The following is an 18,048-nucleotide window of genomic DNA, read 5'->3' as shown; positions in this document are numbered from 1 at the left end:
CCCTTGTTTCGGAAACCATGGGCAAAACTGCTTTACTGTACTAAAGAGTGATAACAAATTCTGAGTACTAACTTTCACTCCCCCTCTTCGTAATAAACGCCTTAAGAAATTTAAATAAGCAGAATATCTGCTTTCACTTTATCCCATTGTTACCCTAGTTCTTCTGAGCACTCAGCTTTCCTGTCGAGCTTTGTTTAGACGCCCTTGGGTGTCCTTTGACCATGCGTCCCCCGCTTTCACACGCTCTAGCGTTCCTTCACCAGGGTCTTTGTCACCTCACGTTGGGAATGTTGGGGTGATCAGACCCAACACCAGGTCATGGGGGCAACAAAGTCTGGCAGAGTCAAAGGAATTAGAAAAAGACAAGTTTGAGAAAGTGGGACCAGGGGGCCATCGTGTGGAGGCTGTGAAGGCTCTGATCTCTGGGAGCCCACAGTATTTATTGGTGCTCAAAGAAACAGGTGGTGAGGATGTGGGGGTTGAAAGAAAACAGTGTATCAAGTGATTGAGAAACATATAACATATGACTACTTGAGATAATGGGAGTGCTAGAAGCAAGGAGCCAGGAAGTCTAGCTGACAAGCAAGCGCTGCCTCAGCTTCTCTTCCAACACAGCTTTTCCCCCAACTGCTTTCTGTTACCCACGTCTCTTAAAACCTAAACCCCTTGGCTGGGCGCAGTGGCTCATGCCTGTGATCCCAGCACTTTGGGAGGCCGAAGTGAGTGGATCACCTGAGGTCAGGAGTTCAAGACCAGCCTGGCCAACATGGTGAAACCCCATCTCTACAAAAATACAAAAATTAACTGTGGATGGTGGCATGCACCTGCAACCCCAGCTACTGGGGAGGCTGAGGCAGGAGAATCACTTTAACCTGGGCGAAGGAGGTTGCAGTGAGCCAAGATCACGCTATTGCACTCCAGCCTGGGTAACAGAGCAAGACTCCATCTCAAAATAAAAAAACCTAAACTCCTTACCTAAACCAACTTGAATTCAAGGCTCTCCACATCAAGCTGGTCTCTCTCCAGGCTCACCTCCCACTGCAATGGTGGATCGCCCTGCATGAATCCACCATTCAGTGCTTCTGCCTTCTTTGTCACCCCCTCCACCTCAGCCCTTCAGTCTCCTGTGTTCAAACTATTCCCTTCAAATGGCATGTCCTCCTCCCCTCTACTGATGAAAGTCCTATGCCTTTTCCATAGCCCAGCTCAAATGCCCACTTACCTGTCTCAGCCCTCCTACCTGGTTGTGTGTGTGGTGGTTTTTTTGTTTGTTTTGTTTTTGACACGGAGTCTGGTTCTGTCGCCAGGCTGGAGTGCAGTGGCGTGATCTTGGCTCACTGCAACCTCTGCCTCCTGGGTTCAAGCAATTCTGCCTCGACCCCTGAGTAGCTGGGATTACAGGTACCCAGCACCTATTTTAGTAGAGACAGGGTTTCACCATGTTGGCCAGGCTGGTCTTGAACTCCTGACCTCAGGCGATCCACCGACCTCAGCCTCTCAAAGTGCTGGGATTACAGGTGTGAGCCACCAAGGCAGTTTCTTTTTTTTTTTTTTTTTTTTTTTGGTGAGATAGAGTCTTGCTCTGTCGCTCAGGCTTAAGTGCAGTGGTTCAATTACGGTTCACTGCAACCTTGAACTCCTGGGGGCTCAAAGTGATCCTCTTGCCTCGGCCTCCCGAGTTGCTGGGACTATGGACATATGTCACCACGCCTGGCTAATTTTTGTAGTTCTTGTAGAGATTAGATCTCCCTATGTTGCTCGGGCTGGTTTTGAACTCCTGACCTCGTGTGATCCTCCTGCCTTGGCTTCCAAAGTGTTTAGATTACAGGCATGAGCCACCATGCCTGGCCTGTGTGTTCTTTCACAGCAGACACCAGAACCCTTTCCTGTTCCCCAGTGCTGTGTCAATAACTGTGCAGCTGATTTAACTGAGAGAAAAGGTAGGAATTGTTTTCTGAAGCATTCTGAATGAGAAGGGAAACCTAATGAGTTTTGAATTTTATTGTGGCTAACACATTAGATGCATTATTAAGGTTTGACAATATGGTGACTGCCTATAAAGACTTTTGCAACCAGTGCCTGTAACCTTCATTCCAAATGAACGTTCTTGTGATGGCTCCAATGTTATAGACAAGCATTAACAGCCAAAAAGAAAAAAGGAAATCTCCTTATGGTGTGAAAGGCCTCTCAGCTGCAGCTGCCCTGACACCCAGACGAGCCCTCCCAGCTGCAGAGGGTGATTTCAGTCCATGTCAACTCTCCTGCTTGTCTTTACAGCAGAATGAATTCTCTTTTGTCTCAGCCTTTCCCGATTCATGTTTTCTATCCTGAAAACAAAAAGACTGCAATTAGTCCCAGATGCTCAATCAGTGCTTTTCAAAGTGGCAAGAGGAGTTGGAAGCTCAACGGGAAGCCGGGAAGCCAGGGAGCCGAGCAGTTATACCAGCAGGCACCAGCCCGCAGGCCTCCGTCCCAGGTCAGCATCCTCCTCTTCCTAGAGCTTCTCCCATGGCCGGCCTTGGACTCTCCCCTGCCCCTTCCTCACCTGTGTAGACTCTTGTCCACACAAATCAGTTTATAGCAACTTAGGGCATTTCCTGGTACCTGATTCTCTGAAGTTTAACATCTTCTTTTGTTGGCTCCTTGGGTGTCTCGCTGGCCTCAGCGATCATGTCTCGAATTTTCTGCAGGCAGTCTGCCAGATTCCGGAACTGATAGCGGCTGCTCTCAGAGGTGAGGATCAACTCTCCTAACCTGTTGATCTTGTTTTTATGCTGCAGAAGACAAAGGAAAAACTGGAGTCCTACAGAGTAAAGGTTTAAAAGCCACTGAGGGATTTCTAGGGAAAGAAAGGAATGGTGGTTACCATGATGGCTATCTTCTGCCGCACAGGCTCTGCGATCCAGTCGGCAGTTGCCAAATGGAACCTGACTTCCGCCTTGGAATTCACTGTGGATGAAAGGGAGAAGGGAGCATGGGTGCCTGAGACTTCCAGGAAGGATCAACCCCTGGGTGACCAGTGACCATCCTGAAACAAAGGGAGGCCAGAGACCTAACCATGTACATTCTAGCCTATGTCCAAGTTGGCTATGAACAAGTCTGCAAAGACAGTGAGGCACTCTTGGGCAAAAATAGACTTCCGGTAACTAAGCACCCAGTGCTTCTCTTACAGTTTTACTGGGTTGAAAAAAAAATGGAGGGAACGGGTTGCACCAGAATGAAGGAAACCTGTTCTTGGAGCTAGCTGCCACCTCACACTGCGATTTCTCTTTGTTTAGACTCACAAGCCGATCCTAGTCCTAGCAACCCACAGCTGAATGTCTGAGAATCAGACCACATTCAAAAGAATAGAGAGGATTATTATAAGCCGGCAGTATTAAAGCTTCTGCTGAAAAATCCCTTTATTCCATATGAACATAAACACAGAGTTCCTCAAGCCCACCTCCCAGCTACATTTTAAAGCAAAAGAAAGCAACAAGGCACCCCGTACCTTTGTTCACATTCTGCCCCCCAGGACCACTACTCCGACAATAAGATATTGTCAAGCGATCTGTAAAACAGAAGAATGTACACACACAAAACTGATTACCTCATGGCAAATGTGCAAACTGCTAATTAACTATCAACACAGCTATCCCTATTATATATCTTTCTCTTTCAATGACTTTTTTTTGTTTGTTTGTTTGAGACAGAGTCCCGCTCTGTTGCCCAGGCTGGAGGGCTGTGGCGCAATCTCGGCTCACTGCAACCTCCACCTCCCGGATTCAAGCAATTCTCCCGTCTTAGCCTCTTGAGTAGCTGGGATTACAGGCGCGTGCCACCACGCCCGGATAATTTTTATATTTTTAGTAGAGACGGGGTTTCACCATATTGATCAGGCTGGTCTCAAACTCTTGACCTTGTGATCCACCCGCCTCGGCCTCCCAATCAATGACTTTTATATACAGTCATCCCTCAGTAGCTATCAGGTATTGGCTCTATGACTCTTGTGGATACCAAAATCTGTGAATGCACAGTCCCTGATATAAAATGGTATATTTGCAAATAAGCTGCACATATCCTCCTGCATACTTACAACCATCTCTAGATCGCTTATAACACCTAATACAATATAAATGCTATAAACACTATGTAAATACTTGTTATACTGTATTTTTTTGGTGTGGTTTTTTTTTTTTTTTTTTTTTTTTGAGACAGAGTCTCACTCTGTCACCCAGGCTGGAGTGCAGTGGTGCACAGTCTCTGCTCACTGCAAGCTCCGCCTCCCAGGTTCACGCCATTCTCCTGCCTCAGCCTCCCAAGTAGCTGAGACTACAGGTGCCCGCCACCACACCCAGCTAATTTTTTGTATTTTTAGCAGAGGTGGGGTTTCACCACGTTAGCCAGGATGGTCTTGATCTCCTGACCTCATGATCAGGCCTCAGCCTCCCAAAGTGCTGGGATTACAGGCGTTGAGCCACTGCGCCCAGACTATACTGTATTGTTTAGGGAATCATAAGAAGAAAAAAATTCTGCACAAGCTGCAACCATCCTTTTTGTTCTTTTTCAATTTTTTTTTTTTTTAACAGTCTCACTCTGTCACCCAGGATACAGTGCAGTGACGCAATCAAAGCTCACTGCAGCGACCATAGCTCACTGCAGCCTCAAACTCCTGAGCTCAAGTGATCCTCCTGCGTCAGCCTTCCAAGTAGCTAGGACTACAGGCATGTACCACCATACCCTGCTGATTTTTTTTTAAATTTTTTGTAGTTATGCGGTCTTGTTATGTTGCCCCGGCTGGTCTCAAACTTCTGGGCTAAAGTGATCCTCCCAAAGTGTTGGGGTTACAGGTGTGAGCCACCGTGCCCAGCCTCTTTTTCAAAGATTTTTGATCCACAGTTGGTTGACTCCGTGGATGTGGAACTCAGATACAGAGGGCCAACTATATATATAAATGTAACATCTGGGTCAGTGAAGCTGGAGATTATTCAGATGTCAAAACTGAAATTAGAGTAAGTAATTTTCTCAAAGTCACACAGATAGCAAAAGTAGAATCAGGACTTGGCTGTCTGCTTCTAGCCCTGTACATTCCACCTGATCTGCTGCCCTCACTTTTTGCTGCTTGTTTTCTGTTTGTTTTAAAGCAAGGATTATTTCAAAAGTTCAAACTAAGGGACGGAGTTAGTTTCATCCAAGATGTGGTGGATGTGGAATCTCAACAGACTATATAAGCTCTAAGAGGGCAGGACTGTGTCTTATTCATGGTGTGTTCATGGCTGTTCCCTGGGCCTAGCTCACGGTTAGTGTTAAAACATCTGTTGGATGTATGAGGAGCTGGGAGCTCTAGCTTCAAACACTGGCTCCATCACGAAGTGACCATGATCTTCGCAAAGTCTCATTGTTTTTCTTGGTCTAATTTTTGTTTGTTTTTAATCTGTAAAATTAGGTTTCATCCTTCCCTTTTTATAATTAATGAGAAGCAGTCTTGTCATATCTGAGGAATGGAGGGAAGGCATTATATTGGGAAAATCTGAGTAACTGCAAGAAGTTTGGGTGGCAAGGAACTGTGGCACCATGGTGGCAGAGAGCTGGCCTCAGTGAGCAGTAGTGACTCATCTTGGGACTGCTTTTAAGAGGATTTCCTCCTTTGGAAAAATCAAATTAAATCCACTTTCTGACTAGGTAACAAGTGCACGTGCCACTGCAGGGGAACAGTTCTGCCATGGTGATCGCTGGCAACCTTGCACATGGGCAAAGCTTGAGCTGCAGCTGACTGAAGTCTTTATAGGAATGGAATGCTTTGGGATTCATGAGAGTGTGGGAGGCTGGTGAGGAGCTACTACCAGGCCACTGCCCACTTGCCTGCCTGTCTCCCCCTAGGAGGCTGTCACGAGACACTTCTCTTCACCTCCAGTTCTGATGAGATGGGAGGCTTTCTGCCTCCTCCCCTACACACATGCTGCCCTTACAGCACAGCTTCGTTTTTATTTTTTGAGACAGGGTCTCACTCTGGCACCCAGGCTGGAGTCCAGTGGCACAGCAGCCTCAACATCCCAGGCTCAAGCGAACATCCCGGGCTCAAGGGATCCCTCGGCCTCAGCCTCCCAAGGAGCTGAGACTACAGGCAGGCACAGCTTCAAGCTATAAAACTGCTTTGCTGCAGCATGTGGCTCCTCAGCCACAGGGTATCCTGTCCCTTGGGTTGTGGTCATCTGGCCTCTGTTTCAGAGTCATCTTGAGCAAGGGCCACAGGAAACCAGTACCTTTGGTTGCTCTTCCTTGCACTGTCTATGGAAGTCACACACTGTCTGAATCTCAAAAAGGCTCATTGTTTCTTTACAGGCTGTAACTATTAGGCCTTGCTTATGCTTGACAGGTACAAAATTTTACAGTTATGCAAATGGTTTATTTACATGAAAATGTCTCTCATTCTTGTCTCCTAGCCACCAAGTTTGTCTTATCTCTCTATTCCTCCAGGCAGTCACTGCATTCCTTTCAGATCTAGATATCTTTCTACACAGATATGGATATAAAAATAGACACAGATATATTGATACAGATATTCAGAAATAGATATTTCAGGCCGGGCGCAGTGGCTCATGCCTGTAATCCCAGCACTTTGGGAGGCTGAGGCGGGCAGATCACGAGGTCAGGAGATCGAGACCATCCTGGCTAACACAGTGAAACCCCGTCTCTACTAAAAAATACAAAAAATTAGCCGGGCATGGTGGCGGGCACCTGTAGTCCCAGCTACTCAGGAAGCTGAGGCAAGAGAATGGTGTGAACCTGGGAGGCGGAGCTTGCAGTGAGCAGATTGTGCCACTGCACTCTAACCTGGGCGACAGAGCGAGACTCCGAAAAAAAGATATTTCAGAGATATAGATACGTAAAACACAAATGGTAGCTTATAAACTCTCCTGTGTCTTCCTCTTTCGATTCATCTATTGTAAAGAGTGCTCCCCGTCATGAGAATGTCAAGAGCTCTCCACTCAGGTGGCACACGGCACAATATGATGTGAGTGGCCACGCCATCATTTATTTGCTATTCTAAATAATGCTACAAAGATTCTACTTCTGCACACCCAGAGACGGTCTCTTTAATTGGGCTGGAGAGATCTGGAAGGAATGTGTGAGGGATGAGAGAAATGACTGATTTTTTCTTTTATTTTTTTCCTCTGAGACAGAGTCTCGCTGTGTCACCCAGGCTGGAGTGCAGTCGTGCAATCTCAGCTCACTGAAACCTCTGCCTCCCAGGCTCAAGTGATTCTCGTGCCTCAGCCTCCCGAGTAGCTGGGATCACAGGCGCCCACCACCACACCCAGCTAATTTTTGTATTTTTATTTTATTTATTTTTGAGACTGGGTCCCGCTCTGTTGCCCAGGCAATGGCAGGATCTTGGCTCACTGCAACCTCTGCCTCCTGGGTTTAAGCAATTCTCCTGCCTCAGCCTCCCACATAGCTGGGATTATAGGCATGCACCACCACATCTGGCTAATTTTGTATTTTTAGTAGAGATGGGGCTTCGCCATGTTGGCCAGGCTGGTCTTGAACTCCTGACCTCAGATGATCCACCGGCCTTGGCCTCCCAAAGTGTTGGAATTACAGGCGTGAGCCACTGTGCCTGGCCAAATTTTTATATTTTTAGTAGAGATGGGGTTTCACCATGTTGGCCATGCTGGCCTCAAATTCCTGGCCTCAAGTGATCTACCCACCTTGGCCTCCCAAATTGTTGCAATTACACGCATGAGCCACCATGCCTGGCCAACTGATTTTTTTTAAATTTTTTATTTTTTCCAGACAGAGTTTTGCTCTCATTGCCCAGGCTGGAATGCGATGGCACAATCTCGGCTCACTGCAACCTCCACCTCCTGGGTTCAAGCGATTCTCCTGCCTCAGTCTCCCGAGTAACTGGGATTACAGGCACATGCCACCATACAGCCAACTGATTTTTAAGAAAACAAAATTACTTACTTAGAGGGATGTCACTGTCGGCTTGCTTTGCACCATCCTGTAATGTAACGTACACACTGTCAAATAAGTATTACCTGCTGGGTGACTCCTAACTGGTTCAAGGCAACAAAGAAATGATGTAAAGTCACAACACAAACATTATACATTAGTATTTTCGGGTCCGCTGCAAAATCATATCACAATGACAGAAAAAGCATCCTTAGACTCCAGAGGTACCACCTCAGAAACGCTCCTCTAGGAGAATGGATCTGATGTCTCCAGCCTTCCCTGCCCTAGCCTTAGCTAGTGTCAGGCACCATCAGAGGCCTGGCTCCAGCAGGAGGAGGAACCACAGGGCACATGCATCAGGGAGCCTCCAAAAGCAACACCCTCTGTCAACCTGGAGCAACAAGCCTGGCAGGCCGGCCGGGCGCGGTGGCTCAAGCCTGTAATCCCAGCACTTTGGGAGGCTGAGACAGGCGGATCACGAGGTCAGGAGATCAAGGCCATCCTGGCTAACACAGTGAAACCCCATCTCTACTAAAAAATACAAAAAAACTAGCCAGGCGAGGTGGCGGGCGCTTGTGGTCCCAGCTACTCGGGAGGCTGAGGCAGGAGAATGGCATAAACCCGGGAGGCGGAGCTTGCAGTGAGCTGAGATCCGGCCACTGCACTCCAGCCTGGGTGACAAAGCGAGACTCCGTCTCAAAAAAAAAAAAAAGCCTGGCAGGCCACCCTGTTCTTTCCGGGCCACAGGAGACTCCCACACGATGCAGTCCATCTTGGACAGTGACTGTAAATGCACCCTGAGGGCTTCTGTCAAACTAACTACTCACTCTAGGACTTCTCACCTCCATGTCTCTCTCTCCCTTACCGTTCCTCAAGCAGCAATGCCCTTCAGCCTTAAATCTTTGTATCCACAAGGCCCAGTGCAAACGCCACCCACTCCAAGGCTTTTCTGGCCCTCCAGGCTCAAAGCATCAGTATCCTCAGATACACTCTCCCTAACTGCCTTCATTTCTTTTTTTTTGAGACGGAGTCTCGCTCTGTAGTCCAGGCTGGAGTGCAATGGTGTGATCTCAGCTCACTGCAACCTCCGCCTCTTGGGTTCAAGTGATTCTCCTGCCTCAGCCTCCTGAGTAGCCGAGATTACAGGCACATGCCACCATGCCCAGTTATTTACTTATTTTTTTTTTGTATTTTTAGTAGAGATGGGGTTTTACCATGTTAGTCAGGCTGGTTTCGAGCTCCTGACCTCAAGTGATATGCCCGCCTTGGCTAGGATTACAGGCGTGATCTGTCCCCCAAAGTGGTAGGATTATAGGTGTGAGCCACCATGCCCAGCCTGCCTTCATTTCTTTTATCTTAGAATTATTTGGGAGTTGGCCAGGTGCGGTGGCTCACGCCTATAATCCCAGCACTTTGGGAGGCCGAGACGGGTGGATCGCTTGAGATCAGGAGTTGGAGACCAGCCTGGCCAACATGGTGAAACCTCCCCTCTACTAAAAATACAAAAAAATTAGCTAGGCATGGTGGCACACACCTGTAATCCTAGCTACTCGAAGAGGCTGAGGCGGGAGGGTTGCTTGAATCCAGGAGATGGAGGTTGCAGTGAGCTGAGATCATGACACTGCACTCTTGCCTGGGACACTGCACTCCAGCTTGGGTGACAGAGCGAGACTCCATCATCTTGGAAAAAAAAAGAAAAAGAATTATTTGGGGTGAAACCCTCATCCTACTCCACCTGTCTGCAGCACTGAAGATCATGGGCCACACCCTCCTTCCTGAAGCATGTTCTATCTGTTCCTTCTGAGATTTTCCTTTTACCTTCCTAGGACTCTTTCTCACTCTCCTTAGATAGCTCTTTGCAACTTTTAAACACTGACATGCCCTTGAAATACTTCTCTCTCTCTTTCTTTCCCTAGAATACTTCATCTATGCTGATGAGAATAGCCTGTTTTTTGTTTTTGTTTTGAGACGGAGTCTCACTCTGTCGCCCAGGTTGGAGTGCACTGGTGCAATCTCAGCTCACTGCAACCTCTGCCTCCTGGGTTCAAGTGACTTGTCCTGCCTCAGCCTCCTGAGTAGCTGGAACTATAGGTGTGTGTACCACGCCTGACTAATTTTTGTATTTTTAGTAGAGACTGGGTTTCACCATGTTGTCCAGGCTGGTCTCGAACTCCTGACCTCAAGTGATCTACCCACCTTGGCCTCTCAAAGTGCTGGGATTACAGGCATGAGCCACTGTGCCTGGCCAGAAAATAGCCTGGTTTTGACACCCAACTTTCTGGCTCAAACTCAAACCTTTCTCCTCAACTCCATACCCATATACCCAACGACTACTCAGCGTCTCTTCTCAGATGTCTAATGGACTCAAACCTTAAGTCTCCTCAGAGGACTTCCCTTACTAACAAGCTGAGGTAGCCTCAGCACTCTGTTGCAGCACCCTGGTCTATTCATCACACTACCTCTCACTACCTAATGGTTTCCCTATTTGTTTACTGCCTGCTCCTTCCACTAGAATTAAGCTCCACAAAGGAGAGAGATCCTATTTTGTTTATCATGGCTGTATATGCTAGACTGAAGTAGTGACTGACACAGTAGGTATACAATAAACATCTCTCATCTCAGTTAATAGCAACTCAATCCTTTCATTGCTCAAGGCCCCAGACCTGGCTGGGCATGGTGGCTCATGCCTGTAATCCCAGCACTTTGGGAGGCTGAGGCGAGCAGATCATTTGAGGTCAGGAGTTTGAGACCAGCCTGGCCAACATGGTGAAAACCCTGTCTCTACTAAAAATGCAAAAATATGAGCCGGGCATGGTGGTGCATGCCTGTAATCCCAGCTACTCAGGAGGCTGAGGCACAAGAATCACTTGAACCCAGGAGGCAGAGGTTGCAGTGAGCTGAGATCATGCCACTGCACTCCAGCCTGGATGACTGAGTGAGACCCTGTCTCAAAAAAAAAAAAAAAAAAAGGGCCAGGCATGGTGGCTCACGCCTGTAATCCTAGCACTTTAGGAGGCTGAGGCAGGCAGATCACGAGGTCAGGAGATGGAGACCATCCTGGCTAATACGGTGAAATCCCGTCTCTACCAAATAAATAAATAAATAAATTAGCCAGGTGTGGTGGTGGGCACCTGTAGTCCCAGCTATTCAGGAGGCTGAGGCAGGAGAATGGTGTGAACCCGGGAGGCAGAGGTTGCAGTGAGCAGAGATCGTGCCACTGTACTCCAGCCTGGGCAACAGAGCAAGACTCCGTCTTAAAAAAAAAAAAAGGCCCCAGACTTCAATTCCTCTTTTATTCTCACTTCTCATATCCAATCAGTTAGCAAATCTTGCAGGCTTTCTTTCCAAAATATGTCTAGAATCTGACCAATTCTCATGACTCCTGCTGCTTCCACCCTGCTTATCATCTCTTGCCCTATACTGCAATCTCCTTGTCTCCCTTATCTTGGCATCCTTCATCTGTTCTCTATAAGGCTCTCTGAGTGATCCTTGTAAAACTAAAATAATTCCATTCTCCTGCTTCAAGCTCTCCAATAGGTCTGCCTTGCATTCAGAGGAAAGGGTGGAGGCCAGTAAGTCCTAGAAACAGGCTTTTTCCCAGCCATCCCTCTCTTTGGCTTTTCCTCCTGACTCGCCTGCTGAGCCACACCTAGGGACTGCTACTGCCTTCAGGTTATTACACTTTCCCTTCCCTCTGCCTGCGATGCTCATCTCCCCCCTATTCTCATGACTTGCTGTCTGGCTTCTTCCAGGTTGTTATTCAAATGTCACTTCATTGAGGGCCTTCTTAGACAATCTTACTTAAAGTTGCAATCCTACTCCCTACCTCTGGCACTACTTCTGGCTTTTTTTATTTTTTTGAGACCGAGTCTCGTTCTGTCGCCCAGGCTGGAGTGCAGTGGCGCGATCTCAGCTCACTGCAAGCTCTGCCTCCTGGGTTTACACCATTCTCCTGCCTCAGCCTCCCGAGTAGCTGGGACTACAGGCGCCCGCCCCCTCGCCCGGCTAGTTTTTTGTATTTTTTAGTAGAGACGGGGTTTCACCGTGTTAGCCAGGATGGTCTCGATCTCCTGACCTCGTGATCCGCCCGTCTCGGCCTCCCAAAGTGATGGGATTACAGGCTTGAGCCACCGCGCCCGGCCTTTACTTCTGCCTTCTTGGCTTTATTTTCTCCAAAGTACTACCTCACATATTAGTCCATTTACTTATTGCCTTTCTCCCTCCACTAGAACATAAGCTCCACAAGCTTTGGAATTTCAATTTTGGGCCGGGCGGGGTGGCTCAAGCCTGTAATCCCAGCACTTTGGGAGGCCGAGAGGGGCGGATCACGAGGTCAGGAGATCGACACCATCCTGGCTAACACGGTGAAACACCGTCTCTACTAAAAAATACAAAAAACGCCGGGCGCGGTGGCTCACGCCTGTAATCCTAGCACTTTGGGAGGCCGAGGCGGGCGGATCACAAGGTCAGGAGATCGAGACCACGGTGAAACCCCGTCTCTACTAAAAATACAAAAAATTAGCCGGGCGCGGTAGTGGGCGCCTGTAGTCCCAGCTACTCAGGAGGCTGAGGCAGGAGAATGGCGTGAACCCGGGAGGCGGAGCTTGCAGTGAGCTGAGATCCGGCCACTGCACTCCAGCCTGGGTGCCAGAGCGAGACTCCGTCTCAAAAAAAAAAAAAAAGAATTTCAATTTTGTTTGCTACTCCATCCCCTAGCTTAGCACAGCTTTTGTTGAGTGAGCGAGTGAATTAATGAACAAATGAATGGATATTCTTTTCCAGTCCTGTAAGTGGAAGCTCAACAGGTTTGGGTGGGTCTTATCTGTCTTGCTCCGGGGCTTGATTCAGTGCCTGCACACAGCGGGCTAAATAAATGCTCCTGAAGGAACGATCGAGAAGCCGTTTTATTCGCGTGTCCTGGGGTTACTGGAGGCAATGGACAGTGTAACGTCCCAAAGGGTAGCAAACAACCTGGCAGCCTCTTGCCTTTATTGTCCGTCTTGGGGGGGCCAGAATGCCCATATTTCCCCTTCGGACTGGAATTTGGTCTTGAGGGCCAAGGAAACGAAGGTGGAAAAGGTGGCGGCCCCGAAAGAAGTATACCCAGCCGGCCTTCTCCGCTCCGGCACATCTCGCGCTACAGCAAGCACCCCACTCCCCGCCAGGTTAGCGCGGACAGCCAGCCCCCTCCCGCGGGGACCGTCACGTAGCCCCCCGACGTAGCTCCACATCCGGCCAATGGGGCCCGGGGTTCCTAACACCACCCAACAGCCTAACAAAACGCCCCTTCCGTCCAGTCCTTCCCGGCTCACCGGGACCCTCCAGGCGGTGTCCGAGCCCTGAGATTCGGGGTAGAGCTTGTCCAGGCTGTAGATGCTCTTGAACTCAGTGCCATCTTTCTGCTTGTGCAGCGCCCGGCGTGGACACCGTGCGGGCGGTGGGAGCAGCCAGACTCCGGCTCGGTTCAGGCTCCAGCGCAGGCACCCGGTGGCCGCCATGCTTGGGTCTTGCGACTGCTTCCGGCGGGCGCTTTCTCCCAGCGGTCCGCAAACTCGAGTGGCCCTCAAGCTTTGGTTCCGCGCAGTTTCTAGGGCCCGCCGAGGGGAGGCGGCAAGCTGGGGTTCCGGCGATGCTCCCGGGCCGGCAGCCTCCGGGAGGCCTGGTTGGCGGGGGAGGACGGTGGCCAGACAGCGAGCTACTACAGGAAGAGTGCCCCGATCTTGTGTGCCCCAGAAACACCACTTCTCTCCGTTTCAGAGTCCGTGCCCTCCGCCTGGACCGCCCACTGCCCAATTCAAACATCAGCGAGGCCTGCCCGGCAAGCCTGGGGCGTCTCCCGCCCCGCGCTTCCCAGTCCCTTTACTCTGCTCTGATTTATCTTTTTTCTCTTCCTTTACAAAAATCACTGTCTTAATTGTCTAATTGCTGTCTCCTAGCTGGAATGTGAGCTCCAGGAGGGCACCGGCTCACTGCTGTATCCCCAGCACCCAGAACATGGCACGTCGTGGACACCTCATGAGTACTGATAAAATGAATTATGTAGGAATGTATTTTTGAAAGCTGGGTTCTGGTAGACCTGAGTTTTAGGAACGCCAGCCTCTTTTTACAAGGCAGCCTATGTGCAAATTCCCCGCTGAGCACGTGTGTGTAATGGCTTGTACCCAGCAGCTCTGCAGGACAAATACCAGATGGGAGGAGGAGGCAGGTCACCAAAGAAAGGTTCGCAAAACGTGGAACGTCATCCCCCGCCCTTCAGCTTTATGGAGCAAGATGGTGCTTTCTTCCAGCCAGGAGAGAGGGGGCCCCTGGGGAAGTAGGGAGAGAATTCAGAGAACTGCCGGCTAACTGGAACCCTTTCATAGCGCCGTTAAGGGCTGAACTACACACAAGTTCCAATTCTGAAAAAGGTTCAAAGTCGAGCAAGCAGTGTTTGAAAACAGCTAAACCTTAGTTAAGTTATTTTGTTGAGAGGCAATGTGGTAAATGGAAACAGGGCTAAATAAATGTTCATAATTAATACTGCTAGCGATTGTTTCTTAATGTAGAGTTCTATTTTTAGAAACAAGCATAATTCTCTAGAAAAATGTGCCCCCGGGGATGCTGGCTGATTTAAACAGGAGATTGTTATCAAACCAAGCTTTTACCATCTCAGCATCATTGCTACAGCAAATCTTTAAGAAGGAATAAACCACTTTCCAAGCACTGACTTTATAAGCTCAGATAGGAAGGGGTGACAATTGACATATCTCAGGCTCTAAGTTGGGAGGAGTCTCCTGGGTCCTGCCCTGTCTGACTTAGTCCCAAGACCTCAAAGGGAATAGAGGCATCTCCATGGCAACTGGAATAAGCTGCTCAGGGGAGCAAAACCAGGCATTCACTCAGTTCCGGGGCTAAGGGGTTATAAGTAATAAAGTCAGAACCTTTCCATGACATCATTGCTCTGAGGCTGGGCTCCAGCTCTGCACCTGACCCAAGGCAACAGGAAAAGGAAGCTGCAGGTTTCCATGGCCCCAAATAAACACAGCCTGCTCGGGCCATCTGGTGGCCTGGATTCTGGGAGAGGAGGTGGGTAGAGGAGAGAATGAGACAAGCTGCCCTGGGGTGGAGAGAGGAGCAGCTGGTGAGCTCCTCTTACCTGCTGCTGCTGTGAACTATCCAGAATGGGGGCCCTAAGAGAAAAAGGCCAGAAAGGGGCCACCTGTTCTCCCAAAAAGATGGGCCCTAAAGGCTGAGGCCAGTCTTCCCTTTCTCCTCCTTGGTTCTCTATAGGCTGAGATGGTGCTTCAGGGAGGGGACATTCATGGGGGAAGAGGAAAGAGGTCATTCCTGGCAGCTGAGGAACTTGCAGACACCAGCCCTTCTATAGGGCGGTACTATTCCTATGTAGGGGGTCCACAGAATTCCCCTTTCTTCTTCTCTGTACTGCCCTGGGTCAGATGGCCTCTTTTTGTTTTTTTTTTTGCTTTTTTTTGAGATTGAGTCTCGCTCTGTTGCTGAGGCTGGAGTGCCGTGGTGCCTATCTCAGCTCACTGCAACCTCTACCTCCTGGGTTCAAGCAATTCTCCTGCTTCAGCCTCCCGAGTAGCTGGGACTACAGGCGCGCACCACTATGCCCGACTAATTGAATTTTTAGTAGACACTGGCCAGGCTGGTCTCAAATTCCTGACCTCGTGATCCGCCTGACTTGGCCTCCCAAAGTGCTGGGATTACAGGCGTGAGCCACCATGCCCGGCCAGATGGCCTCTTAAAACTCATCATTGACCAGGTGCGGTGGCTCTCACCTGTAATCTCAGCACTCTGGGAGGCCAGAGTGGGTGGATCACCTGAGGTCAGGGGTTCAAGACCAGCCTGGGTAACATGGCAAAACCTTGTCTCTACTAAAAAAATGCAAAAATTAGCTGGGCGTGGTGGCACACACCTGTAATCCCAGCTACTTGGGAGACTGAGGCTGGAGAATCGCTTGAACCCGGGAGGCGGAGGTTGTAGAGCTGAGATCGCACCACTGCACTCCAGCCTGGGCGACAGAGCAGGACTCTGTGTCAAAAAAAAAAAAAAAAAAATCCCCAAAAAACAAAAGCCAAAACAAAACTCATCATTATGTGTAGATAGGAAATGTGCAATGAGGCATGGTGGATTGGTCAGGACTAAGTTTGAATATTTTTTTTTTTATTAAAAAAATAGACAATGTGTCCATGTCCTAACTGCTGATACCTGTGACTATGAGTTTATTTTAAAATTGTATTATTATTATTTTTTGAGACAAGGTCTCACTCTGTCGTTCAGGCTGGAGTGCTGGTATGATCATGGCTCACTGCAACCTTGGCCTCCCTAGCTCAAGCTATCCTCCCACCTCAGCCTCCCAAGTAGCTGGGATTACTGGCATGTGCTGGCTAATTTGTGTATTTTTTGTAGAGACAAGGTTTCTTGTCCCTACCAGCCCAGGCTGGTCTTGAACTCCTGGGCTCAAGCAATCCACTTACCTTGGCCTCCCAAAGTGGTGGGATAATCATCATGAGCCACTATGCCCAGCCAACTTTGAATATTTCTATGTAACCTTGAATTACTAACCTGACCTCTAAGTTTTTGTATCCTCATCAGTAAAATGGAGATTTTATAGTCATCTCATAAACTTCCTAAGGATAGTAAACACATATAAAACACTTAACACAGTGCTTGGCATGAAGTCAGCAGGCAACAAAATTAGCTGCTACTAAGAGATGCAACGTGCATGCAGATTCCTAAGGGAACCTTTTCTTTGAGACACCTGATTACTGTTGTCATTTTTCCTCTGTAGCCCTGGAGTGGGAAATCCAGTCTGACGAGCTCTATTCCAACCCTCTTTCCTTCTTCCCTGAGGGGATGGGCAGCACAGAGCTACCCCCTCTCCCTGGAAGGTACTTCCTTCATTGCTAGCCCTTATCTGTCTGGTCCCCTAAAACTGAGGCCACCCCCCAGCTCTCAGTTCAGGATCCCCAGGGAGGGCAGAGGCAGGTCTGTTTGGCTAGCTCCCCTCCCCAAGTGGGGCAGGGGGTTTGGCCCTGGGAGAGGAGAAGGGGAGGAAAGAATGGGGCAGGGGCAGGGGGGCAGTTGCGGGGAGGAGCCCCTGGGGAGGCAGCAGGGAGTATCTGCCCACAGAGCAAGGACAAAATGGTGATCAGGAGGGAAGAAGGGAAAGAAATGCATCCAGAGGGAAGTTTAGAAAGCTGAGGGAGGCCAGGCATGGTGGCTTACTCCTGTAATCCCAGCACTTTGGGAGGCCAATGTGGGAGGATCATTTGAGCCCGGGAGTTCAAGACCAGCCTGGACAAATAGCAAGACCTGGTCTCTACAAAAAATTAAAAAAAAAAAAAAAAAAAAATAGCCAGCATAGTCCCAGCTACTGGAGAGGCTGAAGGGAGAGGATCACTTCAGCCCAGGAGTTGGAGGCCGAGGCCGAGTAAGCTACAGTTGTGCCACTGCACTCCAACCTGGGCAACAAAGCAAGACCCTGTCTGCAAAAAAAAAAAAAAGGGAGAGAAGGGTGGCTGGATACATGCCACAGCTTCCTTCATCTTTCAGGTGTGACTGCTCCATGTGGTCATCACCACCTGCTCCCCATCCTGGTGATGACAGGTGACAACAGGATGGGAAAACCCAACAGCCACTTGCACGCTGCCCTTGTGAAACCCCCATGCTGTTCAGTTGATGTACTAAGCACAGCAGTTTGGGGCCCAGCCCTGGGCTCGGGCTCGCCACATCGCACTTTTTTTTTCTTGAGACTGAATTTCGTTCTATCACCAGGCTGGAGTGCAGTGGTGTGGTCTAGGCTCACTGTAATCTCCACCTCCTGGGTTCTAGCAATTCTTGTACCTCAGCCTCCAGAGTAGCTGGGATTACAGGTGTGCACCACCATGCCTGGCTAATTTTTGTGTTTTTAGTAGAGATGGGGTTTCGCCATGTTGGCCAGGCTGGTTTCCAACTCCTGGGCTCAAGTGATCCTCCTGCCTTGGCCTCCCAAAGTGCTGGGATTACAGGCGTGAGCCACTGCGCCCGGCCCCACACCACACTCACCTCCCCTCCTGAGTTCAAGGGAAGTTGTTCCCCATCAGGACATTGGGGAAGGAATTTTGG

General features: G+C 49.2%; 1 protein-coding gene across 1 annotated transcript; it reads right to left on the bottom strand.

Annotated features, from left to right (window-relative positions):
* Window positions 1–1,986: 1,986 nt before the first annotated feature.
* On the bottom strand, window positions 1,987–14,108 carry MRPL58 (mitochondrial ribosomal protein L58). The gene is made up of 6 exons (XM_031657751.1): window positions 13,251–14,108; window positions 7,951–7,987; window positions 3,491–3,550; window positions 2,867–2,949; window positions 2,605–2,774; window positions 1,987–2,327 (listed from the first exon to the last, which is right to left on the bottom strand). Exons 1-6 carry the CDS (start codon window positions 13,434–13,436, stop codon window positions 2,243–2,245), a joined length of 621 nt encoding a protein of 206 aa, XP_031513611.1. The 5' UTR covers window positions 13,437–14,108; the 3' UTR covers window positions 1,987–2,242.
* Between the last annotated feature and the right edge of the window lie 3,940 nt (window positions 14,109–18,048).

This window comes from Papio anubis, chromosome 17 (genome assembly GCF_008728515.1).
Source record: "Papio anubis isolate 15944 chromosome 17, Panubis1.0, whole genome shotgun sequence".
Lineage (NCBI taxonomy): Eukaryota > Metazoa > Chordata > Mammalia > Primates > Cercopithecidae > Papio > Papio anubis.
The sequence above is the reverse complement of the archived record's forward strand: the minus strand, read 5'-3'. Positions and strand labels throughout refer to the sequence as shown.